Source organism: Mus caroli, chromosome 14 (genome assembly GCF_900094665.2).
Source record: "Mus caroli chromosome 14, CAROLI_EIJ_v1.1, whole genome shotgun sequence".
Taxonomy (NCBI): Eukaryota; Metazoa; Chordata; class Mammalia; order Rodentia; family Muridae; genus Mus; species Mus caroli.
Window position 1 is genome coordinate 39,088,639 of NC_034583.1, and position 21,778 is coordinate 39,110,416.

At 42.9% G+C, this 21,778-nt stretch overlaps 1 protein-coding gene across 3 annotated transcripts in view; it reads right to left on the reverse strand.

The window, feature by feature from the left end:
* Positions 1-9,346: 9,346 nt before the first annotated feature.
* Wdhd1 (WD repeat and HMG-box DNA binding protein 1) overlaps positions 9,347-21,778 on the reverse strand; it is a 57,903-nt gene continuing 45,471 nt past the window's right edge. Inside the window, exons 16-25 of one of the 3 annotated variants that reach the window (XM_021181464.2) lie at positions 20,268-20,382; positions 19,535-19,666; positions 16,805-17,022; positions 16,595-16,707; positions 16,185-16,238; positions 14,621-14,664; positions 14,126-14,296; positions 13,828-13,955; positions 12,643-12,781; positions 9,347-10,218 (exon numbers count right to left, since the gene is read on the reverse strand). In XM_021181464.2, the coding sequence (XP_021037123.1) occupies positions 10,018-10,218; positions 12,643-12,781; positions 13,828-13,955; positions 14,126-14,296; positions 14,621-14,664; positions 16,185-16,238; positions 16,595-16,707; positions 16,805-17,022; positions 19,535-19,666; positions 20,268-20,382 (1,315 nt within the window). In that variant the 3' untranslated portion in view covers positions 9,347-10,017. Of the gene's footprint in view, positions 10,219-12,642; positions 12,782-13,827; positions 13,956-14,125; positions 14,297-14,620; positions 14,665-16,184; positions 16,239-16,594; positions 16,708-16,804; positions 17,023-19,534; positions 19,667-20,267; positions 20,383-21,778 lie in introns of those variants that run through there. The other 2 variants (XM_021181465.1, XM_021181466.2) reach the window with 2 other exon arrangements.

Genomic DNA, 21,778 nt, shown 5'->3' on the forward strand with positions numbered 1-21,778 from the left:
TGTAGTGTCTTAGCTGACCACTATAACTGAGGATAAAAACATAGTTCCAGATATAGTGAAGAGAGAGAAATCAAAAGAACTTCCTTTTAAGTCGGCAAAGTGGCTGAGGGGGTAAAATTGCTTGCTGTCAAGCAGAATGACCAGAGTTTGAGCTCTGCGAAGAACCTGAAAGTTATCGTCTTACGTAAATACATGTTCCATGTCACATAGAAGCAGACACACACATACAATATGAGAATGAGTGAATGTAGGGCTAGCGACATGGCTCAGCAGTTAAAAGAACTTTGTTCCTCCTGTAGAGAGCCAACTCTACACGGTGGCTCACAACCATTCCAAGGCCCTCTTCTGACCTCTGAGGACATCAGACATGCAAGTGGTGCACATACAAACATGTAGGCAAAACACTCATATATATATAAAATGAAATAAATAAATCTAAAAAATTAAAAATAAATATATTAACGTAATTTAAAAAAATTAAGTTTCCTTCCTTCCTTAAGCTAAAAGAGCCACATTAGGTCTTCTTCTCACTCGATAGTGAATGATGTTCTCAGCGACTTTCTCTCCTGCCAGCCTTCTTCAGCATTAGTCTTACACAGCTATAGCACAGTATCAAACCAAGGCTTTACATTTTACCAGTGTAGGCTCATTTGTGTCCATGTATGTGTGAGAGTGCAGTTCTGTATGTGCCACCTCTTGAATCTACCCTTAAAATAAGACGCCCAACTCTGGTATTTTGTGGTTCAAATGGGGATGTTCCTACAGGCCTGTGTGTGGAGTGGACAGTCCCCAGCTGGTGTGATTTTTTAAAGTGGCTTTTTAGATTTATTTATAGGTCTGACTGTTTTGCCTGCAGGTATATCTATACATCATATGTGTGCCTTGTGTCCCTAGAGATCAGAAGTGTCCAATCCTCTGGAACTGAAGTTACAGATGGTTGTAAACCATCACAAGGGTGTTGGGAACCCAACTAGGGCTCTTTGCAAGAACAATAATTTCTCTATAGCTGAGCCAGCTCTCCAGCATCTATTTTGTAAGTTTTTGAAGGAGGGAGGATCTAGGTGGAAGACAGGAGCTACTTGGGGACATGACCTTAGAACTGTATCTTATCCCACTGTCCTTTTTTTGTTTGCTGTTCATCATGACGTTCTATGTTCTGCCCAAGCAGATGGGGCGAAGAAACTTTGAACTTGGCCCTTTGAAACCACAAGCAAAATAAATCTTTTCTCTCACTAGCTTTCCTGGTTAGTTTGGTCAATGCTACTCAATAGGAACTAATACAGCATAATCCCAGGATTCCCTCTTGTTGCTACATAACTACTCCATGCTTTTCCTCATCTTTAACTGTTACATTTTCTATCTCTGTACCTGTGTTATTCTTATTTATATATTTGTGTCTGGGTGAACATAAGGCAATATGTGTAGGTACCCACAGAATCCAGAAGAGAGTATGAGATCCCCTTAAGCTGAAATTGCAGGCAGTACAGGGAGATGTGAGCTACCATGTGAGTCCTGGGAACTGAACTCAGGGATTCTGGAAGGGCAGTGACTGCTTTTAACTACAGAGGCATCTCTAGAGGGCCCGTGTTATTTCTTGATTGTTATATTGGAGTATAACCTTTGAAACTGCATTTTTTTCACACAGTGTAATATCCTTGCGGTTAATCCAAGGTGTTGAATAGATGGATAGATTTTTTGTTTGTTTGTTTGTTTGTTTGGCTCTTTGGTTCTGGTTTTTGAAGGCAAGGTTACTCTGTGTAGTCCTGGCTGTCCAGGCACTCACTCTGTAGACCAGGCTGGCCTCCAACTCAGAGATCCACCTGCCTCTGCTGGGGTTAAAGGCATGCTCTACCACTGACCAGTGAGGGTGTAGAGTTTTGCTGCTGTTGCACAGTATGGTGTGCATGTAAGTATTATTATTTGTTAGATAGTCACCCACTGAGGGATATTTAGATAGGGCCCTAGTTAGCTTCTGTTGCTGGAATAAAACACTGGCTAAAAACAGTGTGGTGGAGGAGAGGGTCTGTGTGGCTTACAGGCTAGAGTACCATCAAGGGAAGTCAAGAGAGGAAGTCAAGGCAGAAACCTGGAGGTGGGAACTGAAGCAGAGACCCAGGAGAAAAGCTGCTTACTGCCTCCCTTCTCTGGCTTGCTCAGCTACTCATATAGCTGTGGTAGTTTTGAATGCAAATGGCTCCCATAGGTTCATATGTTTGAATACTTGGTCCCTAGTAAGTGGAACAGTTTGAGAAGGGTTAGGAGGTGTGGTCTTGTTGGAGATGTCACTGGGGGTAGGTTTTGAGCTTTCAAAAGACTCCCAGTTAGCTCTTTCTACCTCATGCTGGTGGACCAAGATGTGAGCACCTGCCTGCTGCCATGTTCCCTGCCATGATAGCCAAAGACTCTGACCCTCTGAAAGTGTAAGCCCCCAATAAACTCTTTCTTCTATTCAGTTGCCTTGGTCATGGTTCCTCTTAACAGCAATAGAAAAGTAACTAACACAATAGTCAAGGGATGGAGTCTGCCTAGGGATGGTACTACAGACAGTAAGCTAAGCTGTATGACATCAATAAACAGTTAAGAAAAAGTGCCACAGACATGCCACAGGCCAATCTGGTGGAGGCAATTGCAAATTGCAATTGAGGTATCTTCATCTCAGGTGACTACTTGTGTCAAAAAGCATGAGTAGTTTTCAGTTTGGGAGTATTACAATTACAATTTACAAACTAACATTCATTTCTCTGGGATAAATACAGAAGGTGATAAGTTACACTGGCAACCCCATTTCAGCACGGCTCTGTATTGTTCTATGTTTGTTTGCTTGTTTCTTGACACAAGGTTTCATTGAGCCCAGGCTGCCCTCAAAATTGCTATGTAGCCAAGGATGGCCTCAAGTTTTGTTTTGTTTTGTTTGCTTTTTGTTGTTTTGTTTTGTTTTTTAATCTTTTTGTCTCTCCCTCCCAAGTGCTTAGATTTCAGGTGTGCATCCCACCTGGTTTTCTGGGATGCTGAGGAGAAAACCCAGGTCTTTTGTGAATGCGAGGCATGCACTCCACCAACATCCCCAGATGTTTGTTTTGAGACAGGGTCTCACTTGGCTCAATCTGGTTTCAAACTGGCAGTGTAGATAAGAACCTCTCTTTTCTTGTGTCTACCTCCCAAGCACTTCCCACTCTGCATGGCTCTAACCTAGTTTTGAAAGAAACTACCAGACTACACTGTGAGGTGATGACAGTTTCACATTCCTACCAGCAATATGTGGACAATTAGATGGCCTACATCTTCAGTAGTATTTGCTGTAAGCACGATTTTCATTTTGGCTACTCTGATAGACATGTCGTGATACCTCCTGGTGATTTGAATGTGCATCCTGAAATGGTAAATGATGCTACTGGTCATTGGCTGTCTGTACACTTTGCTCATTTGCTAATTGGTTGTGTATTTATGAGTTTTATTTTCCAATACAGGGTTTGCAGTTTTTTATATGTCTAAGTACACCGGGCTACAACTTTTTATCAGCTGCTGTAACATTTTTAGAGGGAAATGCCATAAAGTCCCTATCTTGCTATGCCACATTAATATCCTCCCTCTAGAAAAACTATCAATTGTAAGCCAGCCGCCTTGAGAGGAACACTCTTTGAAGGTGACCTTTTTCAACTGAGGCAAATATTTTTGTTTGGTTGGTTGGTTTTTGTTTTTGAAGTCAGGGTCTCTTTACATAGCCCTGGCTGTCCTAGAACTCACTTCATAGACCATGCTGGCTTTGAACTCACAGAGATCCACCTGCCTCTTTCTCCTGAGTGCTGGGATTACACAAATGCCTGGTAGTAGGCAAAAAATAAATAAATAAGTAAATAAATAAATAAATGTTGTCATTGATCTGCTTTGTGCTATTCTCCAAGAATACACATGTATATTCTTTTATTAAAAGTTTTTATTCTATGTGTATGTGTGAGTGCCTACATGTATGTCTATGCACTGTGTATGTGGCTGGTACTGTTGGAAGCATGGGATCCCCTGGAGTTGGAGTTACAGACAGTTGCCAGCTGCCTGATGTGTGTGCTGGGAACCTAACCCAGGTCCTCTGCAAGAGCAGAAAGTGCTAACCAGCTAACCACTGAGCAACCTCTCCAGAACTTACATATGTATTTTTAAAAAAGAAAAAAAAAAGAAACTCTGTGTTACTGTGCATCTTTTCATGTGTTTATTTGCCACCTGCATGTCCCAGTCAATGTCTGAGCACATCTGTAGAGAGTGAGAGAAGTCCCCTGTGGCTGTGTGCTATTGACATAAGCCAGCCACGTCAGGGCCAATGCCTCAGCCCCATGGGAGTAGCAAAGCCTTCCCTGGGGGAGGCTCAGAGGGATGGCAAAGCCTTCTTGTGATCTGAATGCAAGTGTTGATAGTGTGTGCAGAAAGCATACACCCCTTCCCCCCAATGCAGCTTCCCCTCCCCTCCCCTCCCCATCCATATTTATGGCCTGAAGACTGTTCCCCTGCAGAGACAGCTCTGACAGAGATTAGCTAAACCTGCCTCCTTGTTCAGCTGTATGCTGTAACTCTGCTGCCCTGTTCAACTGAACATAATAAACACACAGAGCTTCCGGCGTCCATCATAGCAGTCACCCGATCCCAGCCTTTTCAGCATTCTGTGTCTGCCCTCTCTTTATCCTCTCCCCTGCTCTCAGGGCAGTCCCCAGAGTCCTGCAGGTACAAGGCACACATCCTTTGGTCACTTCTAATTGTGAAGAACATGTTTTCCAGCTACTGTAAACAGGTTCTACCTTTCAGCCACTTTCAATATACGACACATAATAGATCTAAATTCACTCAGGTAAGAAGGTTCATTTAGCACATAGCAACAATAAGCCTCTACGTCTGAAATAACTTACTTTCATACCCTTAAAAGTTGGAAGTGCTGCATCTTTAAGTGTAAGAGAGGAGAGGGGGGATGGGTCTATTGCAAAGGAAGACTTGGACTGAGAGGTCTGAAATCCTGAGTCTACAGGGCAGGTCTTCCAGTAGAGTAGGCTTGAAATCGTGGGCATAAGATGATGCTGTCCACAGTTGTAATTCCCTCTTCCTCTGTGATCTAACCAGCCCCATCCCATTTTCTAGAATATTCTCCCTTCCTTACTCCAGTCTCTTAATTATTGACCTTAAATATGCTCCGTGAAGCACTTTCACAACAGATGGCTGCTCACCGCCACCTGTAGCCTTGACAAGTTGATGTCTAAATTGAGTGTCACCAGGCATTTTCAATCTGCACTGTAGGTAATAATTCCCCTTTCACTCATAGAGCATTCATTTGTATTTGTCCTTTTCTATTTTATCTGGGACCTTTCTAGACGATTGGCTTTCCTGGCTGTTCTGCACTGCTGTTTGCTTTCCATCAGTTCCCTTTTACTGTAGAATATCAGCACAGGTTATGGAGCCACTACACCTTCTGCCTTGTACGGCACAAAGACACAATCTGAATTCTAGGCGTGTGCTGTTTTGAAATGGCTATTTTATTTTTTGTCATTTCCTATATGGAACATGAATGTATACTACACAATGTGAGAGCCAGTTATAGTTATTGATTTCTTACTATAGGATCACATACCTAAAAATAGATTTCCCCCAATCAAAGTTGTCCACGAAGTTCATGTGGGGGAGGAGGAGTGTGATGGTCTGAATACACTTGGCCCATGGGAAGTGGCACTACTAGGAAGTGTGGCCTCATTGGAGTAGGTGTGGCCTTGGAGGAAGTGCATCACTGTGGGGGTGGGCTTTGAGGTCCCAGGCTCAAGCTCTGCCCAGTGCAGAGAACTTTCTCCTGGCAGCCTTTGGATGAAGATGTAGAACTCTCAGCTCCTGCAGCACCATGTCTGCCTGCACACTGCCAGGCCTCCTGGCATGACGGTAATGGACTGAACCTCTGACCCTGTAAGGCAGCTCCAGTTAACTGTTGTCCTTTATGAGAAGAGTGGCCTTGGTCACGGTGTCTGTTCTCAGCAATAAAACCCTAAGACAAGGAGGCAGAGGACTGGAAAGCAACATACGTTGGATTTGATTTTTGCTTTGTTCATTTTTTTATTTTTTTGAGTCAGCGTCTCACTATGTAGCCCTGGATAACCTCGGACATATAGATTCTGCAGGCTGAGATTCAAATCCCGTGGTGCTGAGATTAGAGGCAAGCACTGCTACACCTGGCTGTATGGCTCATTACACATGGCCGCGGGATGCTTCCTGGCCACTGTACCTATTCCATGAAGCCATGTAAACTGTAGTTCTCTCAGCTGGGGTCCTGTCCTCCAGATGTGACCTGGCCGACTCTTGGTGTCTTAACATTACAGCAGGCATGGACACCTGCACAAGATCCGCACAAGACTGGGCCCACTGACAATCCCTCATTTAATGAGGGAATTCCACACTCCTGCAGTGGAGTGGGTCTCATTGTTGAGCATCAGAGCCCCTACCCAGGGTATGTGTCTTGGTTAGTTTCTTGTCAACTTAACAGGCATGAAGGGCACCTGGAAGACGGACTCCCAATTGAGAAAATACCTTCCAAGTTGGCCTGTAAACAAATCTATGGGACATTTTCTAAATGATTGATGTGGGGGAGACCAACACATTGTGGTCAGTACCACTCCTGGGCAGATAGTCCTGGGTAGCATAAGCAAGCTGAACAAGCCATGGGGAGCAAGCCAGTAAGGTTTATGGTCTCTGTTACAGTTCCTGCCTCCAGGTTCCTGCCGTGAGTTTCCTCACTGCCTTCCTTTCATGGTGTAGTAACTATAAGGTGTAAAACCAGATAAAGCCTTTTCTTCCCACGTTGCTTTTTGCCATGATCTTTAGCTCAGCCATAGAAACCAAACTAGAGGTTCTTCTTCGGTGCTGCGGCTGCCCCTACGTTGGGCAATCCCTTATTGATACTATTAATAACCCCAATATTATTTGGTTCACCAGGTCAGACATAAGTGGAATCATTTCTGTGGTCTGTCACTGGTGTCCTTTCGGCAGTAAAAAGATGTGTGTTCACATTCCCCTTGGGAAGTCACACAACAGTAGCTTGTTTCTCAAAGATGCATACATACACTAGTGCCAACGTCCTATGCTTCCTCCTGCATACATCCTTCTGTGTAAAAGAAAGGGCCTAGTGCTCTCCCCTTGAACACAGTCTGGCTGCAATGGTTTGCTTCTAATTCATTCTGCTGAGTTCTGAGGCTATAAAAAGTGATTCGGTGGCTAATTCCAACTTAGGGTGCTTGTCCTTCACCTGAGCCACCATGATGGGAGGAAGTTCAAGCTAACCCATGAAGATCATAAGGAGCAGACAAGATGGATAGAATCTATCATTTATCATGTTTCTAATGGAGTGAGCCTTCTAATAAGTCCAGCTCCTGACGATGCCAGAAATGCAGACTGACTGCTGCTGAGTTAGGTCCGAAGTGCAGACTGGCAAACACAATTAATATTGTTACTGTCTTAAGAGCCATTCCACATTGGGATAGTTTGTTTTCCAGGCATAGTAATGGAATACATGAGCTTAGCAAATGCCTCCGGAGTGACAACCAGCCAGCTTTAACTTTTTGCTCTGTCTACATTACCATTTGTGGCTTCTAAAAACTCCTTCCTAACTTTATTACATGTGAAGTTTTAGAAATTTTACCAAGTACTGCTAATGTGTGGGGTGAGCATATCTAAGCTACCATGCAGGCCAATTCATTTAAAAACAAACAAACAAACAAATCTCTAAAGTTTCTTTCGCTGACAAGATGCTCCAAGCAGGAAAGGTGCTTGTCTCCAAGACTGACGACCTAAGGTCTGTTCTTGAGACATATGATAAAAAGGCTAACTCAAGCTGTCCTCTGATTTTCGTATGTGTGCGCACATTAAATGAAACAGATGCAGTAAAATTTTTTTTTTAAAGAGCTTTTGTACATCCCCAGTGGTACAAGGTTTCTAAAGATCTGAAATATAACACTCAAGGGTTATATCCTCAAGAAGTACACTTTGTTCAAAACCTTAGTTGAGAAAACAATACACATATATACTTCTAGAAGCCTTCTCAAAATATGATACACCTTTACTGCAAAATCTTGACATCAAAAATGTCAAAATGTTCAAATGTATTCAGAATCAAACCTCAAGAAGGAGTAAGATCGAGTCAGTGATAGCATAGTGCGACTAGCTAACCTGTGTGCAAAACCCACTAGGCTGCCCTCTCATTCTCATCCTAACCCTATGTTAGGGATTGGTTCTAATGCTTTGATTTAACCGGGAACCTATGTGTCCAAATGCTGAAGGTCCTTGTCCCCAGCTGGTTTTTGATCAATTAATAAAGATGCCAGTGGCCAATGGCCGGGCAAAGGGAGACAGGGTGGACCTTTAGATTTGTGCAGGCTAGGAACTGGGAAAAAGGAGACAGAGAATTGCCCCTGACTTTGGGACGTGCGGGAGAAAACCAGCCAGCCATGTGAGAATGTGGGTGGGTGGCCACTGGCTACTTCCCAGACTGGGCCTTGCATCTGGGGTAGCAGAAGGAGGTTTAGGGGTACCCAGGCTTTGAACTAGCCAAGGCATTTTAAAACTAGCTGGTGCACTCCAGGACACGTACGTACGTGTATGTGTGTGTGTGCGCGCGCGCGCGTGTGCATGTGTGTATCTTCCATTCTTGAATCTAAAGAGTTCCTGGGCAGGTGGCTCAAATCGTGCAACCCACTGGAAGCACAAAGCAGTATAGCTAAAGTGACCGCTACACCCATGCCACTATTAATCATTTTACAGTGAGTGGAGGCTAGACCATGTTCACTGTTATCCATCTGAAAAGTAGTTAGTGGGTCTTCAAGTTTGGCAGTCTGACTTTACGGTCTGTACTCCAACGACTGTGCTGTACCATCTCTCAATACCAGCTCTGATTTTAAAAAGCCTAAGTGTATCTTTTCAACCTTAATCACTGTGGAACAAGAACTATCACTCGGCTCCTGTACATGTAAACTTCCAACTTATTTGGTTCCTTTCAACCTATAAACTACCCGGGTTGTGAGTCACCTCACCACTATGCACCTACATCATAACACACACACACACACACACACACACACACACAAACAGGCAAAATGCACAAAACAAACTGTGGCTTTGTAAAAGAGCAGACACTCCCCTGTCCTCTGACTACTGTCTTATCAAGCCTTCCAAGGCTCACTCAGCAACACTGCTGCTGCTGATAAGAAGGGCAGCACCTATCAGCATGGATGTCCACACAGCCACAATCTCAAAGTAAGGCCTGCAGCCTTTCTCCACCTCACAAGTGATGTGAAGAGCATGGAAATATGGTGTTAAAACCATAGCAAGACAAATATGCAAATGAGAAAGTTTTATTTATTCAGAAGACCCCGTCTATACAGATATACAAAAGGTAATACACGAAAAACGCCCCCAAACAGAAAATAACCTATCTCATTTACAACATTATTTACACGTTGGGGCCCATATTAAAAGCCATGGGCCTGAGGTCAAGTTGACAAGAGAGCAATCTATGACCTCTCACTTGGGAAGCCGATGACCATGGCGCTTCTACTGCAAAACCTAAACAAAGGCAGGAAAGCCCTAGGAGGTACTGTAATGTGTACAAGTCTTAAGACTGAGGCTTTTAGTGACTTTTACAGATAATGGCTTCCACGGGGTCAGAATGGTGTCCCTGGTAGTCACTGCCATCATGACATTTCTGTTCATGGACAGCAGAGGAATCCCCACAGACAGCTCTTACACGTGGTGTTCCTGACACAGGAAAATCACTACTTTGTTGTGTGTTGTTTTATTTTGTGGCAGTAAGGGAGCCAGGGCCTTCGCATGCTAGGCAAGCCCTCCACCACTGAGCTGCACACCCAGCCCCTACACTGCCTTATGAAAACAAAGCTGTGTCTAAACACACAGGATTATAAGAATATACTCCCTAACGGTTAAAAGGAGTCCAGAATCCAAGAGAAGCTGGAGCCAACTCTCACTCCTTCCTGACAGACACTCCTTCCTTTATTCCTGCTTAAATGCAAAAGCTGACAATTTCTGGTTAGTAGAAAGATTTAACGCCTTTTGCTTTTTAGAAAGATCCAGATTCTCCTTCACTGTTTCTTCCTGGTTCTCTGTCTCACAGATCTCACTGACCACACGTTTTCGCTTCTTTGCTTCAGCTCCATCGCTGGCAGTTTCTCCCTTGGCTTTGTTAGTCCATGCCTTTGAAAAACAGTGGGGTGAGAGGTAAAGAGATTTTTATGCATGAAGAAGGAAAGAATGAAAATGGTCTACTTACTTTCAGTAATTAGCATTTGAAATTTTAACTTTATTATTAAAGGTTCTAATGGTTAACAAATTTAAATGTCATATTCCTTGGAAATAGTTGCATAGTAACCATCTGAAGAAGAGACAGATATCCATAATATTTAAGCAACTTTGAAAACTCAATAGCAAATCCCCAATCAGGTTAAAAATACAAAATGAATTTGAAAGATATTCTCAATATCCACACAAATGGTCCATGGGTTCCTGGAAAGGCTCAGCATCTCTATAATCACCAGGCTGCAAATCAGACTCACTAAGGCAATGTCCATGAGAGTAGGATGAGGGACACTCGTCATTTCTGACACTTGGGAGGCTGAGACAGGACTGTAAAGAGTTCAAGGACCGTCAGCTACTTAATTAGATTCTGCCTCAAAACAACAATCATATATACTTGGGGGCTGAGGGGTGAGCCAAAGAAGGAGGGTGTATTTTCCTTGGGCACCAAGGACACACATGGTGCACATATATACATGTAGCCAAATACACATGCATGGCCAGTTTTTTGTTTTTTGTTTTTTTAAATTAAAACAAAACACAATCAACAACTAGGCTCAACACTGTAACCTCATGGGGGGGGGGCAGGAGGATTGCCCAATGTTTAAGGCCAGCCTTCTTTACATAGTGAGTTCTAAGCCAATCAGGGCTACAGAGCAAGGCCTCATCACAAAACACAACAATCCCAAAGCTATAATCATGGGATAAGAACGCAGTGGAAGAGTACTTGCCTAGCATTCACAAAGCCCTACATTCTATACACAGAAATACAACTCCCCCAAATTAAAACACACACACACACTAACAAGTTTTGTTAAGTCTCTTCCTCTTTTATAATAAATTCATTCATGTAAATATATACAGAAACACAGAAATGCTAAAAAAGACTCTAAAGGAGGCTAGAAGTGGTTAGCCTAGTTTCTAGCCTCTGGATCACGCAATACCCGTTCCTCCTAAAACCCAATCCATCAAAGCCAGTGACTATACTTTGAGGTGCGTACACTCGTACAGTGAGGAGATGAAGTCTGAGGTTTAACTGGCACACTGCCCACATTCCTTTCCCTTTCTCCCCAAACATGACAGAGGTTAGCCAGCTACCCATCCTAATTTTTGTATGAAAGGCTGGACCAAAGCACCAAAGTTTTCCTTTTTTTTCTTCTTTTTTTTTTTTTGGTTTTTCTTTTTTTTTTTAATTTTTAATATTTTTTATTACATATTTTCCTCAATTACATTTCCAATGCTATCCCAAGAGTCCCCCATACCACCCCCCACTTCCCTACCCACCCATTCCCATTCTTTTGGCCCTGGCATTCCCCTATATTGGGGCATATAAAGTTTGCAAGTCCAATGGGCCTCTCTTTCCAGTGATGGCCGACTAGGCCATCTTTCGATACATATGCAGCTAGAGACAAGAGCTCCGGGGTACTGGTTAGTTCATCATGTTGTTCCAACTATAGGGTTGCAGATCCCTTTAGCTCCTTGGGTACTTTCTCTAGCTTCTCCATTGGGAGCCCTGTGATACATCCAATAGCTGACTGTGAGCATCCACTCCTGTGTTTGCTAGGCCCCGGCATAGTCTCACAAGAGACAGCTATATTTGGGTCCTTTCCGCAAAATCTTGCTAGTGTATGCAATGTTTTTTTGGTTTTTCAAGACAGGGTTTCTCTGTGTAGCCCTGGCTGTCCTGGAACTCACTCTGTAGACCAGGCTGGCCTTGAACTCAGAAATCCGCCTGCCTCTGTCTCCCTAGTGCTGGGATTAAAGGTGTGCGCCACCACGCCACCAAAGTTTTCCAACCAAACATTATTTTCATGTAAGTAGATAGCATTAATTTTTTTCTACTTTCATGGACTTGATAGTACTAGTTTAAAGTATAAGTTAAATTCCTTTCCCCTTATTAATTTTTCTTTTTGCTTTCAGTTCATAACTAAAGCATCTTTTATGTGGGGGCAGGTGGCAGTTCCCTAAGGACACACAGTTAGCACACTGCTGGCTTCTAAAACCTTCCGTAGGTACGCAGTAACAACCACAAGTCTACTTTGTCAAACTCATCCCCATCTAATTTCCTCTTCACCAAGACTTTTTTATTTGTTTGTTTGTTGAGACAGGGTTTCTCTATGTAGCCTTGGCTGTCCTGGAACTCACTCCGTAGACCAGGCTAACTTCGAACTCAGAAATCCTCCTGCCTCTGCCGTGCGCCACCATGCCCGGCTCTTTCCAAGACTTTTTTGATGTATTCAATTTCCCAAAGAAAAAGACATTTCTATAAGAACTTTTTAAACCTGGGAAGCCCAGCAAGATCTCATCTCAGCATAGCAATCTTACCTTCCTTTCTTCAGCGGACAATACTCTAAATCGAATCATCCCCTCTTTTATTATGTCTGTTTCATCTGAAATGTCAGGGTTGTCGGACAAAATTTGACTTCTATTTTCTTCCAGCCACATCTGGAACCCAGTCTTTGGCCTAAAGTAATAACGTGAAAAAATGTATACTGAATATATTATTTAAAGTGTCACATGACATTTCAAATTAGTAGCTAACCGCCAGCTTTTCACTACTCATACAAAGTAAGGGAGACACAACTGTACTAGCTAACAGTGTCCATACTTTCAACAGCCTGGAGACTGCAGGCTCAGTGAGCCGAGGGAGGGTCACTCACCCTACACCGACCAGCATAAAAGCACGGACCCTGCATCTTCAGCTCTTGTGTGTTATAGGTTCAAGACCTCCAACCTCTCTGAGCCCCTCTGGCCTAATGAAATTCCTCTGGCTGTCATTCACAGGCTCTCGCCATTTAGCAAGCAGCTGTGTGAAAGCTGGCTGACTTCTCTTCCACCCTTCTCACCACCTCACCCCACTCATGGCTGACCCGGGTTCTTCCTGCATCATTATTTGGGAAAGCACTTGTAAAATTGATTCTATTCTATTCTACCTTCTGCACAAACTGTGTTTAGGTCATTAGAAGGCTTAATGAAAATCATCAAGTTTCTGAGCACTTGCTTCCATGCATTCTAAATGATATACATATATATCATATATAAAACCTTTTAGCAAATATATATATTACCTTATAGCAAAACCCTATGATTTGGAAATAATCGGTGTCTCAATTGATAAATGAGGCACCCGGGATTCAGAGAGATGAAATAGCCTAGTTTAGGTACACAGGGTAAGAATAGGATGAGACTGAACAGCTAAGCAGTCTGACACCAGAATCCCTGTTTAGATCACCTGCCTCCTACCATTTAGAAGCTGAATAAATCCTAAATATTAGCCTGAATGAATGACACAGGTATGCACAATTAAAAATTTATTTTTAATTAATTTTGAACAGGCTCTCACTATGGAGCTCCGGCTGTCTTGGTACTCACTTTGTAGACCAGACTGGCCTTAAACTCAAAGAGAGCCAGCCAGCAGCTGCCTCTGCCACCTGAGTGCTGGGATTAAAGGCGTGTCAGCAGGCAGCTGGGACGCTGCATCTCAAACACAAAGCTCCCCTACATACTCGCCTTTGGTTTTCCGAGTTTTGAAGGCACACGGCTGGAGTGTCAGAGGACGAGCTTTTAGGGTTTTCTTTTACTTCCTCAGTCTTATCAGCCTGTGGAGTTTTTTTCTGGAAATAGGATGCTGCAGATGCCTATGAAAACAAACAGACGTGTGAGTCTGGGGGCAAAAATGCAAATAATGTAAAAGGGGGGGGGTGGTCTGGGCTAAAGCAAGAGGAGTGCACTCCTTTGCTGCATAACCAGTGATAAGCCAGCCTTCATCTCTCCCAGGACGCAAGGCACGAGGTCAGCAAAGCACTACCTGCTTAGACCTTGGCTTGGGAGTGAGAGGCTTTATAACTGGAGATTTTTCATGGTTTTCCATTCGATTAAGAGAAGTGGACTTCCTGGATGATTTGTTCATGGTGTCTAAAATGTTAGCTGAGCGAGTTGAATTCGCTGATACCGCTGGCTCTTTGGAACTGACTACTACCTAAAGAGAAGAGAATGTCAAATGTGAAGAAAACAACGCCACTGTGGTGTCCCTTTTGGAAATGAATTCATCATGGAGTACAACCCAAACAGACTGAAACAAGTTCTCTCAAACACCACATCCCAAGGACAGACGGGGAGAAGTCCCCGTCTCAAGTCCTCAGCACTGGGTATTTAGAACTAAGTAGGGCACAGGCCCTGAGATCAAATGGGAATGGCTTCAGATGTCTTCACAGGGACCCGTCTTTAATCCCCCAGAATCTAAGGAGGTCATCTGGAAACACCTTTGTATGGGTAATATTCAAACAAAAATATCACTGGTTACCTTGAAGGGGTTTACCCATCCTTGGCTGCTAGAGAAAACTGCACCTATTGCAAAAAGAAAGCTCAATAGTGTTCAGTCTTTTTTTTTTTTAAATCAAGACAACTTCTGACTTTCACAATACTAAATAGAATATTTTAACCTGTTTTATATGAAAACAAAGGTACTTTTGGAGACAGGATCTCACTATGTACCTGGGACTGGCCTGGAACTGCTATGTAAACCAGGCTGGCCTTACAGAGGTTTCTCTGCTTCTGCCTCTCTCGTGCCAGTATTCAAGGCACGTCCTTCCATGCCCAGCCCCATGTAACTTTAAAACAAATACAGACGTATCTTTCCTCCTTCCAAGCTGGAATAATATTAAATGTGAACTGTCCCAACTTGCTGCTGTGAAAAATACCAGTGTGTAGACCCCTTCTCCCCGGACCATGCAACAGTGGTGCTGAGGTTAGAAATGTCCACCTTGTCAAGGAAACACCTACTAATGCCTCTCTCCCCATCGTCTGACAGTTACCCTTCTTCATTCACCTGTTTCTCAAGTTAAAAACAAAAACAAAGCAGGCTCTTTGCACTTCCAACTACCATCTTTCCTTACAACCCTACCCAACTTTCCAAAACCCACTAACATTACTATTATTTCCTCCTTCCCACACATTTCTCCACACTATGGTGTGAGGTTTAACCCTGTGCTGCTCTAACACAACAGCAAGTCCCCAACCCACTTCTGTGTAACCAAACAGGACAGCTACTTTCTGCCCCTTTATTTGAGACCTCTCAGTGGCTTTCTATATAGTGGTCTCTTCAATATTTTCTCCTCCCTTGACTTTGTAGACACTGCAGCCCAGACTTAGCCCTTTGTCTGTGGCTCAGTGACCTCTCTCAGAGCTTCCTCTCTCTTGTACTTGCTTAGATGCTGGAAATCCCCTCAACTAGGGCTCCATTTTCTTCTTCCTTTACAAACAATAATGCGTGCTTACCAGTGCCCATGGATACACTGTTCTACTGATGCCAATGGTTTAGCATTTATCTCATGAGGTTCTGAAACAATGCCTAACTACGTAACCCACTTAGCTAATGGTAATTTATCAGCTTCCCCTATGGACCTGTCTCCTCCTATAGTGTTTCTGATGCTATGCTGTTCTTCATTCTGAACCATCTTCCACCTTAGAAACACCAACTCTACCTTTTCTTTCTATTGTCACTACTCTAGCCCGAGTCAAACTTGGACTGCTTTGGTGGTCTTATGTCCGTTCCCCCTCCCTATCACGTGTGATGGTGACGGTCCTGCTTAGAACCTACAGCAGCCTCCCAGGGATCTTAGAATGAAGACTGCGATTCTCAACACAGTCTGGAAAATTGTGTATATCCTTCCAAGACCCTACAGAACCGCTCTCTTTATACCACAAATACTGTTTGCTCTGATCCTGCTGCCATCCACCACTCCTTTGCGGGCTGATTCATCTTCTAGTCTCTGCTGTCAGCATTCCATGAGAACGCCAGCAGGCACCTATCTTCTGACTGCATTACAGCCACTGCTATAAGCTACAGGCTTACATATATTTCTTACCTGATTTAAGAGCTGGTGTATCAGAGGAATTTGCACTTTGGAATAAGTTCTGTCCTATAATTAAAATAAATAAAACAACATAAGTGAGGACAATGAAGTCATCCTTGATATTCAACATCTAAACAGCACAGATACCTTGAACAGGAAACGGAATTTCAATTTCTCTTAGGTGACCAAAGTGGAAAAGGCAACACTAATGATAGCTTTTATTTACTTATTTATTTATGTAATTTAAATTACTGCTGTTGGGGGTTGGCACTTGTGCATATAGTGGTCAGAAGACAACTCTGTAGGCAAGAGTCAGCTCTCTACCTTTCGGTGTGTTCTGTAGGTGAAGCCCAGCACTGCACGGCAGGCACCACCATCTGCTGAGCCTCCTTATCTTTCACTGTTTTGAAAACATGTCTCACCATGGTTATGTGACTCTGGTTTTTCTTCAGAAACAGTGTCCTCTCTGTCCTCAGCATCTTCAACTTGACTTCTGACCCGTGGCCGACTCCATTCTGTAGTGGTGTGACTGTAACTGATGGACCATAGTATTACACCGTAAGAATCAAATGCAAAGACCAACTTCATATTCAAGACAGTAAGGGAAACTCAAGTAGCTGATGTTCTTTTACCCAGCATTCAGTTTTTCTCTGAAATCCTCTTCTTTCTCTTCTTCCGACTGGGTTTCTGCCAACTCAGCTGCCTTTTCTGCAGCAAGTTCACTAAGTTTCTGAGCCAATATTAATTTCCGAGAGCGAGAAGCATATTTAATGGCTAAATGCACGGCATTTTGAGTCATTAGATCAGCAAGTTCCACACAGCGGAATTCTCGTTCCAGTTTACAAGACAGCTAATTAGGGGAGAATCAAAATCAAACCATGTTAAGTCAAACTTAAGGAAAGAAAAGAAAAGAGGAGGAAAGAAAAGGAAAGGAAAGACTGATAGGACTAGAGAAATGGAAGTCGTCTGGGTGCACTATCTAATGCTTCTAAAATGCACATTGTACATCTATAAAATGAAAGTACCTTTGTTTTGAAAAGTATCTTATAATTAATAGCCTGTTGGCTTGCTCAACAGTATTCCTTAGTGGCTTAAATGAATAAAAGAACAGTGCATTTACAAATAGTAGCTTAGATTCAATGAGATGTGACATACTTCAGATGTAAAGTGCCTGAGAAGACAACTGCTCAAAACTCAAATGTAATTCTCCTGTTTTTCCAGTTGACACTCATCACAATAGGGCAGGGAATTTTAAAAAGTGAATTAAAACAAAAAGCAGTTACTATTTGCTCAGAACTAAACAACAAATGCTACTAAGCAAATTTGGACAGGAAAAGTAGACATGTTTAAAATTTCATGTATATTGTCTGTGATCTTCAACTATCAGAAATAGCTATACAAATTCTAAATTAACATTGCACTTTTTATGTCTATAATATAAAATGAAGGGTGTTCTGGGACAGGAGGGTTGACTCAGTGGTTAAGAATGAAGGGCTCAGCAGGGCAGTGGTGCTTTAATCCCAGCACTCGGGAGGCAGAGGCAGGCAGATTTCTGAGTTCGAGGCCAGCCTGGTCTACAGAGTGAGTTCCAGAACAGCCAGGGCTACACAGAGAAACCGTGTCTCGAAAAACAAACAAACGAAAAAATGAAGGGCTCTAGTAGGCACCAGCACAGCAAATATGGCCCAGCAGGCCTTGCCCTTCCCATTTCCCTCTTCCTTGCTAAATCATAGATTCTATCCCTAAAGCTGGCCACCAAGGTCTATTCCCTTACTTGACTACTTCCTTCTCCTGAGGCCAATAACCAAGGTCTAGCTATCAAAGTATTGAATCCCAGCAATCAGGAGCCCTTTTTGTCACCTAATTTACATGCCCAACCAAAACAACCCAAATCACCCTAACGGGGGGGTTTCTCCTTTTTCCTTTATAAACTGCCATTTGCGCAAGGGTCACATCTCATTTCTATCCAGAGGCAGTCCTTCCAGGGCAACATACACCTTCTCCCTCACCCTTGTTCCTTCTCCTTTCCCCCTTCATGTTCTGTGTCCTGTCTTTGTCTCCTATTCCTTGCCCTTTGCCCCTCATGAAGCAAATCTCCTTTGGGCTGAGAACTCGGTCTTAGGGTGTCCTGTGCCAGTTCCAGTTCTTTCAAAGAACATTTGCTGCTCTTGGAGAGAGCCCAGGTTCTATTCCCAATGCCCACATAGTGGCTCCTCACTGCCCAGAACTCCACTTCTAGGATACCTCATACCCTCTCCTGGCCTCCGTGATCATCAGGCACACACACACGGTGCATGGACACACATGCAGACAAATACTCATAAAGTATAAATCTTTAAAAAAACCAGGAGGAGGTGGGAGGAACCTTCAATTAATGCATCTTAGAAAATACTCACTTTTCTCTTTGGATTGAATTGACAATCCAGCACATGACAATTTGAGCTTAAAATAAGTTCTTGCTCTCTGAGGGGCACTAGGGGTCTTATGACTCCCGGTGCAGGAGCTTTTTGTAATGTATACACCTGCCCTATGAGTAAGAAGCCCTGTATCTTCACCAGAGCCTCCTCAAGACTGTTGGCATGATTCAGAAGAAGCACTTCTAAGCAAGGCGAACTCTGACTCAGAGGGCAGTGCCGTCTTGCAGTGGCTAGAATGAATTAAGGTCACTTCCCTCAAAGGTCACCAGTATCATCCAGAGTAGAGAACATGGGATTACACTCCTTCCAATAAATAAAGCTTGAAAGGAGGACAACGAACCTTAAGAGACTCTGCTTCAAAAAGAAATGTAGTGAAGAATCCAGGGCAGGAAACCCAGTCACTGGTGATGACAAAAGGCTGGGAGATCCGAAAGCCTAAGGACGGTCTCAAACTGTCCAAGCCTGGAGACCTCCAACAGCCCACACCTGAACTCTGTGCACTCAGAGATGAGCGATCGTCCCAACAATGGCTCTCACACGTGCCAGCCCCCTGCAGCATCAGCTGACGCCCAGTGAACAGGCCCAACACTGGAAAAGCTTACTCGCCCACCTACAGCCTTAGCTATAGGGAAACAGTTCAAATATTTTAACTGTAACATCAAAGGTGAGATAAAAATTTTAAAGGAAAATTACAATTTATGTAACCTACAAGGTAGAATTTAGTCTTCATTTACATATATTTAAGAAATTCTACCTAGGGCTGGGAATGGAGCCACAATCCTTTACTCACACGGGACGCAGAGGTAGGCAGATCTCTTTGAGTTCGAGGCCAGCCTGGTTTACAGAGCAAGTTCCAGGACAGCCAGGGCTACATACAGTAAACCTGTTTCAAAGGAAAAATTTTTCTCAACCTAAGAAAATAATTAAACTTTTAATTTTACTCACCGCAAGCATTTTCATTAAGAGTTCCTGCTGCTCTTTGACTGCCTGGTTTTTAATGCTCTCCTCATACTCGTGACCATTTCTAGCCAAGTAATCAAGGTAGTTGTGAAACAGAACCGAGTGCCAAAACTGTTCCTGGAAAATGGACAGAAGTACATAAAACTGAACAGCTCCCTCATACTGGGCAAGGGGGAGGTGTACCTTAAGATACCAGCTTTAAATATTTTCTGAAACCCTCCTTCCTATACAGTCTTACTTTACAGTTTGAATCTCAATGTGCTAAAATCGCTTGGCTTTACGTTCTAGCCTTTTTAAAAAGGTGTTTCTGTGTATGTGTATAGCATTTTTATTTCCTATATGACTCGTCCTCAGAGGACTTTGTAAGCCAATTCTGTAGATGGCTTACTTCCTATCATAACTAACTGCATGGTTTCAAATGCCTTTAAAACAACAGGGCTAGAAGAGGACGAGTTTACCGTCAGTGTAGAGGGCTTACTGACCCTACCAGGGAAGCTCTGCCCCTGGTGACGGCCTCCCAGTCAAAGCCATTTCCTCGGGAGAAAGCCCTGAAAGCTGTGACAGCAACCACATGAGGTGGCCTTGTGATCAAAAGGCCTACTGCATTATTTATTTAATCACAGCATAGTAATATCCAACACTGATATTATGATGATCTAAAATCTTCTGTGTAATAGGAATTTAGTTTCAAATTTGAAGTATTAAGGCATCCACGTACCTCCATTTGGCCTTTCTCTGTTGAAGTCTGACAGTAAGGAAGCTTAAAAGATAATATAGCTACAGCAGGTCGTGGAAGGGTGGGAGGAAACCGAGAACCTTTACAAGGGATGCACCTGTCAGTTAATAAAAAAAGTCCCACACTGAAGACTTTACAATATCACAAAAAATGCTACAATAAAACCTTTTCACAAGTTAGAAACTATGAACACTAATACTATTTTAATAGGCTTTTGGGTTTGAACATGTTTATAAAAAACAATCCTGGTAATATTAAATGCTCACCAGTCATTAAAAAGAAGCCACACCCACTAATGCTGTTCACATGATATATGCCCCTTTGTCATGGAGATGTGAATCTTTCCTTTATTGTGTGATAATACAATAAAAACACAAATGTGAGCCAGCTGTGGTGGCACGCCTTTAATCCCAGCAGTCAGGAGGCAGAGGCAGGCGGATCTCTATGAGTTTGAAGTCAGTCTGGTGTACAGAGTGAGTTACAGGACAGAGAAACCCTGTCTTGAAAAAACAAACAAACAAACAAACAAACAAACAAACAAACTAACTAACTAACTAACAACTAACTAACTAAAACCTCACCACCACCAAAACACCGCAAATATGGTTTTAAAGTTCTAATTTTTTGGAACATATGATCTTATTTTCTTTCTTCTCTTTCATAGTTTTATAGGGACTATGGCACAGAGCATGAGGTAGGAGCATGAATATTTCAAATGTGAAAAATCTGCTGTGGTAACCGCTACACTTACTCACAGGTACTGGAATGCGACTTGGTGAATGAACAAGGCAGAACATGTGCATTCACGGAGAGGGAAAGAACACACATATGAGCCACCGACAAACAAGAACAGTAGTGCCTGTCTGAGCATTCTGCCTATAAAGTAACCAGTCTTTGGTTTAACCTTTCCCAGCTCTAATACTTTACTGATTTCATCAAAAATTTAAAAAGATATGATGAGGATTTTATTAAAAGTCACTTTCCAAGTCATTTTACATCAAAGAAGGACACTAATATTTCTTATTTTCTTAGCTTTACAGGCTTTTCCTTGTGGAGTAATTGGGAGTTGGGGGGAGCAATGACACATTTTGGCTGCTAATTTAGTAGGGTCTGTCTATGAATGTTTAAACTGTTTGGAGTAGAAAATGTGAAAGGGTGAACCGCATTACTAAGGAGGCAAAGTTACTTCAACTGTCTTTCAAACTGATCACAAAATTTGTTTACTTGTAATTAGATTAAATTAAAATTTAAAAAAAAATTACTTTCTGCCCTGAATGGGCCAGACTCCCTACTGTCACTCTGGTCTACAAATAGAGTTCCAGACAGACAGGGTCACATAGTGAGAACCTGTCTCAAAACAAACCGAAACAAACCAAAAAACGCCTTGAATCCCAGCACTTGGGAGGCAGAGGCAGGCGGGTTTCTGAGTTCGAGGCCAGCCTGGTCTACAGAGTGAGTTCCAGGACAGCCAGGGCTATGCAGAGAAACCCTGT